General features: G+C 37.6%; 1 protein-coding gene across 1 annotated transcript; it reads left to right on the top strand.

Annotated features, from left to right (window-relative positions):
* Positions 1-2,673: 2,673 nt before the first annotated feature.
* Positions 2,674-5,207, top strand: twi (twist family bHLH transcription factor). Its single transcript, XM_017072576.4, has 2 exons — positions 2,674-4,042; positions 4,689-5,207. The coding sequence occupies exons 1-2, from the start codon at positions 2,826-2,828 to the stop codon at positions 4,936-4,938; spliced, it is 1,467 nt and encodes a 488-aa protein (XP_016928065.2). The 5' UTR covers positions 2,674-2,825; the 3' UTR covers positions 4,939-5,207.
* Positions 5,208-12,227: the final 7,020 nt, after the last annotated feature.

Raw genomic sequence — 12,227 nt, 5'->3', positions numbered from 1 at the left:
GTCAATTCGAATATGTAGACAACGCTTGCGCTCTCGGCAGGCAAAAAATATTTTAATTTTAATTGATTGTCGAGCGAGATTTACGTGCACCAAAAGTTTCTTCTCACGCTCCGCACACTGCCACACACACGGTTTTTGCGATGGCAGGATTAGAGCATTGTCAAAATGGAAAGTTGGCCCGCTTGAAAATCGTTTGGCAATCGCACCACGCAAACCCAGAAAAAAAAGCGACCAGAGATGAAAAACAGAAGCAGCATCGCTAAAAAAAAATGTAATACGCAAAATACCTTTTCCAGCTTCTCTCTCATTTGTTTTTTTTTATTTTTCGTTTGATTTGGGCTCGTAAACGGAATTGAAATCAATAAACTACGTGACTGCAGCGTGTCCAATTTGAACATTAAGATCATTTTGAATGGTCGGATCTACATCTTTGTTACACTCGCCGTGGCGCCATCTATCAGGGGATTTATAAAAGAGATGAACATGAAGATTTTTAAATTAATTAAAAAAGTTAAAAATACATATAATTGTATTTCCTTAATATTTATAATAATCTTCAACTTCAAATTATTAATCTTTAAAAATGCAGCACCTCACTTTGTTCATATAATAATTGTATCGTTTTGGTGTATACTTTAAGGCGCTACTCTTTTTTCCTTTCAGGAAATATCTTTTGATATTTCATCCACAAAGTTGGCAACACTTTGTTGCTTTGAAGTCTGTAACATTTATTTTATTTTCAATATAACGATTTGTATATTTTAGCTCATAACCTATATCCAATAAGAACAACATAGTATGTATCTTTAAAATTGTTTAATCAGATCTAAGTTTAAGAAAATATACATATCATACCATTATATACCATCACTTGATTTTTACTTCGATGATTCTTCAAGTTTTTATTCATTATGATCTTATTTAATAAAATTATAATTATTTAAGACAGTAAATAATATTGCTTAGCATTTTAAAGCTTCTATAGTCCAGGTAACTTAATGGCTGTTTCCAATAACAACAACACAGAAAATATTTAATTAAATATTGTTGATCTCACTTAGTGACTTTATCAACAGGATTGAAGTGCTTTAGAAAGTTAAAGTAAATAAATAAGTTATTAGTTACTTAGTTAGCTTTTATGGTTAATCGAGTTATTATAAATTATTGTCCTAATTAATAAAATAATAATTATATTAAACAATAAATAATATTGTTTATAATTTTGAGGCTCCTTGAGTCTAGGTAGTTTGAGCACAGGGCAAAACCCTGTTGGTGGTTTTTCTGAGGGGACATTTCCATATCCTGGGGTTTTGCTATTACCTAAGCCGGCGATCGGCTATCGGAGATCGCGGTTTTTTCCAGCGGAAGTTCGGGCTCGGCATTAATCGGGTATTTTTGGTGGACTCGGCAGGCAGGCAGATAATTATATCCGGAAATTTGACTTTTCGCTCGTATTTTTCTGGATTTTTTGAGATCCGAGTGGTTTTCGGCTGCTATTTTCTCGGTACGTGTGTGTGGGAATTCACTAATTAGGCATAATGAAACCTTTTTGTGGAGTTCCCCTCGGTTAGGGTTGAGGATTTAGGCATTTTACGATGGTTGGCAACTGATGATTATATAATAGCGGAATGATTTTGATGGGCTAGCGTCTAAACATTTTGGCTTGTTTCCTGGGAAGTTCCCGCAAGTACGAATAACAATAAATTTCAAATCCCCCAACTAGAAAAGTGCTTGGGAAAATTTTCAATCAGATAAATTTATATTAAAAATGGATTTTGATCTGGCCAATTTATAGATATTTATATTACCAATTTTGTTTCCGAATTTATGATTTTTTTTTTTGCTGTTTTATTTACTATAAAATTTATTAAAATGAATAATCTGCAGAATTGTAAATCAGGTTAAAAAATGGGATATTTTGGAAACGAAAACGGAAAGTTAAATTAGTTATGAAAATAATTCGTAAAGTATAATTATTAAAAGAATTGGCCTTTTGCTAAAACATTTCTACAGACATTATTTAGTTTTATTGCAATATTATAATAACAACTATATGAAACCCTTTGTTAATAAAGTATTTACAATATTTCTGTGATATATTACTAAAAAGTCATGTAAACATTATATTGATGAATATCATGTGATTTTATTAAGGGTGTTTATATTATTTATTACAACGTTGATCTTATTTCTTGATAATTAAATTAAAATAATTTCAAAACAACTTAAAAAGCAATAATTCACATATATATTTTCCTCTTCACTTAGCATCAACAAGTAAAAATATTTCAAAAACGGCCGACACTTCCCCGTCCCGATTCCCAGCGTCCATTCCCCGATATTTTCCCAGATCGAGCGAAAACCCAGAGAATAACCCAAGAGAGGGCGATGAAAAATCCAGAGCGCCGAGTCAAGGCGCTCTTCTATATATTTTTCTTTTATTTTTTTGTTTTTGTACTTTGCAGCCGCCGTTGCCGCTCGAGAAAATCGAAATCCCCCGCCGCCGCCGCCTGACGTCATACCTGCGCTGCCACGCAGCTTCCGCCATTGAGAGGAAGCGAGACGGTCATATGTGGGCGTGCGAAAGGGACGACGATAGGCCGGCGGCAGCGAATGGCCGTCGAGCAGTCGCAAAATGTCAATTTGAGCAATGGCCGGAAGGATCGTGCGTCAGTTGCGTTCCGTGAGTGCGTGCGAGCAGATCGATCCACCAAAGCGCGGGCGTGAAAAAAACCATATAATACTCTACAGTTCCGAAATATAATACTAAGATATAACCAATTCTAACATAGGAAGTGATTTGGTAATACTAGAAATATAACCAAATGATGAGCGCTCGCTCGGTGTCGCCCAAAGTGCTGCTGGACATAAGCTACAAGCCCACATTGCCCAATATCATGGAGCTGCAGCACAATGTGATCAAGCTGATCCAGGTGGAGCAGCAGGCCTACATGCAGTCGGGCTACCAGCTGCAGCAGCAACATCTCCAATCCCACCAGCAACATCAACAGCACCAACAGCAGCAGCAGCAACAGCAACCTCAGTACGCCCCCTTGCCCTCGGAATATGCGGCCTATGGCATTACGGAACTGGAGGACACCGACTATAATATACCCAGCAACGAGGTCCTCAGCACCAGCAGCAATCAGAGTGCCCAGAGTGCCAGCCTGGAGCTGAACAACAACAATACCAGCAGCCAAACTCCAAATGCCTTTGATGCCCAGAATGGCGGAGGTGGAGGATCCGCCTGGAATGAGCATGGCAAGAGGGCCAGGAGCAGTGGGGACTACGATTGCCAAAATGGAGGATCCCTGGCCATGCAGCCCGAGCACAAGAAGCTAATCCACCAGCAACATCAGCAGCAGCCACAGCAGCAACACATCTATGTGGATTACCTGCCCACCACCGTGGATGAGGTGGCCTCGGCCCAATCCTGTCCAGGAGTCCAGAGCACCTGCACCTCCCCACACTCGCATTTCGAGTTTCCCGACGAGGAACTGCCCGAGCACAAGGCTCAGGTCTTCTTGCCACTATACAACAACCAGCAACAGTCGCAACAGCAGCAATCGCAACAGCAACAGCAGCAACACCAACAGAATCACGCACAAATGCACTTCCAAAATGCCTATAGACAGAGCTTCGAGGGCTATGAACCGGCCAACTCCCTGAATGGCAGTGCCTATTCCAGCTCGGATCGGGATGACATGGAGTACGTCCGCCACAATGCCCTGAGTTCCGTGAGCGATCTCAATGGAGGTGTCATGTCGCCCGCCTGCTTGGCGGATGATGGCAGTGCTGGGAGTTTGCTGGACGGATCGGATGCTGGCGGAAAGGCCTTCCGGAAGCCACGACGGCGTCTGAAGAGGAAGCCCAGCAAAACGGAGGAGACCGACGAGTTCAGCAACCAGCGGGTGATGGCCAATGTGAGGGAACGCCAGCGCACCCAGAGCCTCAACGACGCCTTCAAGTCCCTGCAGCAGATCATCCCCACTCTTCCGAGCGACAAGCTCAGCAAGATCCAGACCCTCAAACTGGCCACAAGGTAAGATATCTTCTCAAAAATTCTTTAAAAACAGGAGCTTGTATGATATAAGTTTAATATGAAAAAGGGTATAAAAACGATTTAGGATGATTAACCCATTTAGAACCCAGTAAATCTTTCACCATTTCCATATTATTCCAAGGACTTTTATATTCTTAGGCTTTTTCCATATTACAATTTTATCCATCTCCTCTAATTTTGTAGAACCCAAAAATAATTGCATCACATAAAAGCTCAGTAGGTTCAAAAACTCCTTTTAGAAAATCCCATAAAGTTCCAAAGACTGTTAAACATTTTTATTTTGTAGATTGGAAAAACAGGAAGAATTGGTTTCAAAAATCCTTGGACTAATTCCCATGTGATTCTAAAAGATTGGCATAGATGATTATATTTATTTGTTAAAATTTAGATGGTATTAGTTTTTAATAAAAATATGACTTTTTACATCATTTAAAGAAAAACAACGAGCACTATTTTTATAGTAACTTTTTCAAGTCCTTCATCATTTAATCCGCTCAACAATGACATTTAAAAAACCCCTAAAATTAAAGAACCAATTCGAAAGAATTCTGTTTTAATAAATATACATACCTAACTCCTTTTATCGAAACTCGAAACTAATCAAGGACTTCTCTTTACTTTACAGATACATCGACTTCCTGTGCCGCATGCTCAGCTCGAGTGATATATCCCTGCTGAAGGCCTTGGAGGCCCAGGGATCCCCTTCGGCCTACGGATCGGCCAGTTCGCTCCTGAGTGCCGCCGCCAACGGAGCCGAGGCCGATCTGAAGTGCCTTCGCAAGGCCAACGGAGCACCCATCATCCCGCCCGAGAAACTGAGCTATCTCTTCGGAGTGTGGCGCATGGAGGGCGATGCTCAGCACCAGAAGGCATAGCACCGGATCGGGACACTATATACCTAATTAATATATATATGCCAAGGATCCAGAAGGGGCTTCCAGCAGCAACTATCGTGTGAATTCCAGAGCCCTGGCCGCTCTCACTCTTCAATTCTCTGTCACTCTTTCCATATATACGCGTGTCGATTATATAAGTCTAAACCTACGATTAAAACCTATTTAATTTTATAGTCTAAACTAAATTAATTGTAAAAACAAGAAACAAGCCAAGAAACAAAGAAAGAAAAGCCATGAACAAAACCAGACGCCATTTTGCATTTTATCATTTCCTCCTCTATGTATATAGCTCCGTTCATTTCGTTCCGATGTGGTTTTGGATCGTCCCCTCCACTAAATTGGGCGCGAAAATGTCTTCGCTGGGGGGGTCGGTCCCCAGTTTGAAACTTTTTTTTGTGTTGTCTTATAAAGCGAAGACAATCGAAGCGACGTCGACATACTTAGAGCGTAACGTCATTCCGCCGACAGATGGACTGTATGTACATATAATATCTGCGAGATACACATTGCATCCTATAGATGCTCGGTGTTCATGGGAAGACAGACGGTCTCGCGATGGAGCAACACATCCACATCCGGTTGATTTATGTTCAAAAACATAAAAACTGTTTACAAAGTATACCAGCCACCGAATATATAAACTGAGCAAAGTATTTATGTCGCCAAAATGCGTGCTTAAAATGCTCATAATTAGCTCAGTCAGATAATTTAGTCGCCGTCTTTGGGAAACTGGAACTGAACTGGACTCCTCCTCATCAAAGACTTCGAATATCTCGTTCATAGTTGTTGACTTAATTGCTTTTTAAATGACAGCTCTCGGTGCTCGAAAGTGCTCAACGCTCTATATACATTGTACGCAGCTTATTTCAGATCTTATTGAAGATCTGCACACATTTTGTGTGGATACAAATTTAGATTTGTATTTAGATCTGGTTAAATTGGCATATCGCATGCATGTTGACAGGTTGTCGTTCGTGGGGTTGGGGAGTACTCATTTTCAAAGTGTTAGAACTTATTAGGGGAAAGTATTATGAAGATTATCATAGATTATGGGATATCATACTTCAGATAAAGATAGGGGAGGAAAGGGAAATGATCCACTTAGCGCCATTTTATTACATTTTGATCTTTTCACACTTCGACAAAAGTATTGTTAATGTTTTTGAATGATTTATTTCTTTGCCAATTGATTTACTTTTCCTTGCGAAAAATTAATAACCTTTAAGAATTTAAATATTATTCATAAAAATTCGTTGAAATATGCATCCACTTGAAAGAAAATAATGGCTTTAAAAGGATTTTATAAGATACGTTTTGATTTTTTTCACTAAAACATTAAAATACGATCAATTTCAATTATTAATTCATATTTTCATTTATATAATAAAATGTTTAATTAGTTCTTTTGCAAAACTTCAAATTAGAAAGCATTTATTTATTGTTGCTTTTAATATAATCCCAAGCTTACCAAAGTAAAATCCTTTCATTTTTTGTTGATTAAAATTGAAATACTCAAAGCGGTCTCAGAAATGTCGACTCCAAGTGAAAGAATATATGTAAAGAACTATATTTTGATATTTTCGATGGGAAATGAATTGTACCAAAATACAGAAATCAAAAGCATTCTATTGAGAATTCGCTTGTTTTTCTTTCCCATGTTTGTCCAAATATTCCATTAATCAAGGGAACGGCTAGCTGGCCAAACAGATCAATAAACCCGAATCACCATTTTATATTTCTGGCAATAGTCGTATAACGAACACAGAATTTCCAAAGAATTTCCGCATCTAATTAAGGCGGAAAACTATATGTACATAAATGAAAGAGAAATCATGAAAATAGAGAGAGACGGGTTTCAAGAACAATTGATTTATACGAGTATTGGTTGCCAGAACGCCCATTTTCAGATGCCTGATGAATGAATCCGAATATATGGTAGATCCCAAATCTTTTTTGGACTGCCGGCGCCTATTCCTTGCGAGAGTCAGCGAGGGCATCGAAAATCGTGGCAAAGGACCCGGAAAAATCCTAGCATTGTTTTCATTTAATTTACGAGTCGACTCGAGTCTTCTCGCCCACACATATGTTGGGAAAATAATACGAAAACGGTTTGTCCCCTGGCATGAGGTCCTTTTCGCTACGCAGCGAGATTTGCAGTCCTTAGGCGCATAGCACATGCCATTGATTACCATGTGTGGGAAGCCTTGCGAAAAAAAAGAATAACTTAGTTAAAATCACACATAAAGAGGCAATGTCCTTGCTGGGATCTCACTCGTCCTGCGGCGATCCCATCCACCCTCAGCACGTTCTAAATTTAGCTACAGGATTTATTATCCCCTGTCATTTGAGCCGCTCTTCCAGCACTTTTTTTTTGAGAAACCCCTGGAATTACTTACAAATATTTGAAAAGGAAAGAGAGTGGTGTATTTCGAGAAGGGGGAGAGGGGGCGTTGACAGTTTTGTGTCTCCCATTTTTAGGTAGCTATGAATTCCCTTCTCGGATCCTCAAGGTGGTTCCCCCAACATATCATATATACTACCTTTTTCCTATGGGGGGCTGAACTAAAACAATGTTCATTGGAAATTCTATGCGGTAAGTGCAATAAGTGAAACTAATATGATGAAAAAATCAGACTTTTCCCTTAGTTTTCATTGGATTTTTGATGTAGGTAAGGCATCTTGTGTCTTAGAGGAAAGTACATTAGAAGAGGTTGGACAAGTGCACTAGCAGTAATAATATTGACAAAATATTTGGTTCAATTGAAAACATATATCATAATTTGGGAAGCAAATTTAATAAAAATTCATAAAATGAATAACTATAAAGTTCTTAAATCAGTATACCCGCATGAATATCATTTATAGCTAGACATCAGAATATATGCAAAAGTCTATCCTAAAAAATCGATTCTAAGCGAACTTTCATTAAACATAAATGGTTCACCTAAATTAAAGCTTTTACAAGTTTAAGAATAATTTGTAAATTAACTTTCCTATCATAACCCCGTAAACATTATCTTAAATGTACATCGTTCTTCGAAATCCGCGTGTATCAGTTAATCAAAAGTCGAATAAATAAATTTCATCAAAACGCAACAGAACCTACTTTTATTATTCCAATGAATTCTTTGCAAATTTCTGAAATGTGAACAACCCGCTTACAGCCATGAATTCGCATTCTTATTCGAGATCCCTTAGCCATTCCCAGACGGGCAGATGACCGTGTCCGTGTCCATGTTAAAGTCAAAACGGTGTGTCCAAAAATTATACGAAGCGTTTCCGATTTCAAAGTAAAGCCAGACAGACAGACGAGAGGAAACCGAAACGGAAGCGTTTTCGCTGGCCACTTGGAGATCGCAATGCATTGTTGTGACCCATTCGCAGACTCATTTGTGCCCCGCTGATTGATTGCCAGTGGGAAGCTGGGTGCCCCCTGCCCCAGTCCTGAATTCATGGGCGTAGGTACCGTCGTTTGAAAAAGGGATCAATATTCATTTATAAAATGATAAGGACCAATTATATTGAAACTTTATAGGTACTGTCCATTTGTACTTTTCTTGTAATTCTATACAGATTAAAGCTTACTCATTATCTTTAGCATTTAAAAAAAAAATATTATAAATATGTTTTGATTATAGTTTTTATTAATGGATGATACATAGTAATACAATTTCATATACATTTGTATGTATGTTTAAATTTAAATAAAAAGCTATAAAAGTTCATCTGCTTTGATCCCACTTTTTTTTCTAAATTTGTTGATCCTTAAAATATATCTTATTTTCCTTTGGATCCTACTGCTGATTTCATTGTCCCCTTTCTACACCCATGTCATGCTTTTCCCCCGACCCATCTTATCACCCCTATTCCTGGGGAAAACATCTGGTTCACGCAACGATTGCACCGACAACCAAATATGCAAACTGCTCAACGGCTCAAGTAATTAAAATCATCGATATATATGTGGAGGTGCTGCCTGCATTTTCGAGTGCATTTGGCCAATCAATCAGCGATCAAAGTTCATAGATGCTCCATACGATGGGATTGAAAAGGGGCGAGGGGTCCAGCTCTGACTAATGGCCACCGATGATGAAGTCGGCCGATCTGTCCATCAGCAACAATAACAAAAAGCCCAGCTAATGTACTGAATGTGCATCTACAAGATACATATTAATGTGTACGTAAATGTTTGTTTATGGCCTAGCTGTGTGTTTCGGTATGTGTATGGAAGTTCATAAAAAGACAAGTGAATATGATTTTTAGTTTCTGTCATTCGACTACGAGTTGCTCTATAAAGATTTATTTGTTGTAAAACAGATTTCTATTGTTTTAATATTTTTTATAAATTTGTTAAGTATTTCAAAATGATATTTTGAACTTTTAAAGTGAAAATACCTCATATAAATAAGGAGTTTCTTAAAAATACCTCTGTACAATATCTTTAATGTTTCCGAAACCATTTTTTTTTTAATAACATAATTTTATCAATTGGATAAAAACATTGTTTTGTAAACGATCAGGACTCTTTTAATAATTTATAAAAAATGTTGCGATTTCCTAATATCTTTCATTAAATTTGATTTTATAATAATCTAATATCTGTCAATTTTAGTACTTCTATGTCTTTCATTAAATTTGATTTTAAACCATTTTATTATTATATTTAACATTGGGATTCCCATAGGCGGATTCACTTCATATTTCAGTAGCATTTATAAAAAATGTTAGTATTTCTATATCTTTCATTAAATTTCATTTCCTAATAATATCTATTTTAATAATTCTATATCTTTCATTAAATTTTATTTTGAACCTTTTACTATTATATTTAATATTTGGACTCCCAAAGGCGCATACACCTCATGATTCAGTAGCACTTGCAGGGTATTTGAGTCGAAGTAATTGCTCGGAGGCGTGAAAAAAGGGGTAGCAAAAAAGAAACGATCGCTACTGCGGACATCTCGCTCTGACTCTCACTCATCCGCCCCGTTGCCACCCCCATTTTGGATCCAATTCTGGACGGAGTGACGGACGGCTGTGCCTCGCATCGGTCGCATAAATATTTTGCTTTTATATTTTTTCAGCCGAAGATGCGCACAGCACATAAAAAGCAAGTTGCTCACATACACACACTACACATACCCGATTGTAGTTGTCTATAAACAAAAAACAATCCATAAAAAAGCCCAACAACGACGGCGGTCGACATCCAAAAAGGCACATCCCGACCAACAACAACAGAGGCAAAGGAGGAAAAACCAAACCAAACTTTTGTTTATTTACATAAAAACATTTTAGTGACTTGGCACGCAGGCAAAAACTGTTGACTTCCCCCCACTCCATATCCATATAGGGGTCCCTAAAATTCAGGAAGTAAGTAAAACGCTTTCTCAACTGCAGAGAAAAAATGCGATCAAAGAAAAAACCGATAAATATCAGAGATCTTAGGGTTAAGATTCAAAGAGAAAATGTTCAAATCATAGGGATTTATGACACAAATTGTTTGAGAAATAAGCTATACAAAATAATAAATGTAGTTAAATATTTTAGATTACTTCTGAACAGTATTAAGTTATATACTTTTTTAGTCGGTGATAAACAGTTTGATTATATGTTATAACTTTAAATTCAAGCTCAAAATGTATGTTATAAATATTTTCTATAATAATAGAAAGTTTAAATTTAATCCAAATTATTTTGGTTGTGGGCAAAAAGAAAATTGTTGAATTCGAAAGGGAAAACAAAAGGGTAATGACGGGGAAATCAAAGGAATCAAAATGGTGAATTCCTTGTTCTGGGAACTCGATCATCTCTGATGTAAACGCTTGACACTTTGCGCCAAGATCTCGTCTTACCCCTAGTCAGTCCCTCCCCCGCGTTTCCCTTTGGCCAACCGCAGCCGGCAGAAGGCAACATCTGGCGAAAGGGAAAAGATTAATTTCTGACAGCGCGGGAGCGTCCCCAAAGGCGGACATACATATAGATATAGACATATAGACGAAAAAGAACAAGATTCATTGGCGGGAAACATACAACTAAAATCAATTGGACGGAAGAAAGTCGAAGGATGTTATACCCTTTAGCTAAAAGGTAAATATTCATTTTTTCATTTCGAAACAGTATACCTGTTCTTTAAAATCATATCCTTTTTTAGTAAAACCATAACAATTTTGTAATTCGGGAAAGTAGATATCATTCTAAGCATTTAAATACAATGGTTTTAAGAAACTTATATATTAGTTAAAGACCTGAAATAATAGCTACTACATCAACAATCAAATAAAATAATCTAATACCTTTTTTTTGATTTTTCTAATAATGTAACATAGTAATATAATCTTAAAAATTTATTTTACATGTTTATACATAATAGATAGTATGTCAATATTTTAATAATTATTCTATAAATAATACTAGAGGCCTTAACTTATAATTCTTTTTGAAACACAAATATATTGATATAAATGTATTTGACAGACCCACCAGCACTAAATCCCTAATGACTAACCAATCCAATATACCCCAAAGTGAATGGTTCAATGGCGAAAAATTATTCTTGCCACCGCTGATGGATATGAACATTGATGTCGAAGATGAAGCAAGAGTTTTCCACGCCGCGCTTTTCACGGTCGCATCCATCAATCCGGACGTAACACAATACGCCATATAAAGTCGGATGAGAAAGTCTATACACATCTCTTAAGATTTGCGTTAGTCTCAGTCGAAGGAGGCGACAGTGCGTCTCTAGAACTAATCATTAGACCCATAAAACATCGCCTTGAAATTGAATTCTTTCATTTCGGGACTTAGTCGCACTCTCGAGGGATTGCTTCTTGGGTTCCTCTTTAGTACTTCATTATGGACGCCCTAACGATGTTGTTTTAATGATCTCAAAGACTCGACAAAAATCCACTTGACAAAATCCACAAGAAGCCGGCTGAGCAGGCAAGTTCCCTTCTCAAGTGCCGAAGGGGGAAGGGCGAAGGGCAAGCCCCCGAAGGGTAAAACATATTCCAAACTATATATAAAAGCAGGCCGGAGTATATATAAACTGAATATGCGCGACTGCATTTTTTGCACAGACACTTTATGTCTCTGGTTGGGTATGTGTGAAAAAGACCATTGAATGTCGGGCATATCTTTGGAGCCTTGTTATTGGTATCATGGGGTTACGAAGGGAGTGCGACGAGCTGTTGATTGGCGGGAACTATAAAAATTGTTAGAGCAGGGACAGCCATGTAATGCCATTTGAAAGTTTGTGTCGACAG

Source organism: Drosophila suzukii, chromosome 2R, assembly GCF_043229965.1.
Source record: "Drosophila suzukii chromosome 2R, CBGP_Dsuzu_IsoJpt1.0, whole genome shotgun sequence".
NCBI lineage: Eukaryota > Metazoa > Arthropoda > Insecta > Diptera > Drosophilidae > Drosophila > Drosophila suzukii.
The sequence above is the reverse complement of the archived record's forward strand: the minus strand, read 5'-3'. Positions and strand labels throughout refer to the sequence as shown.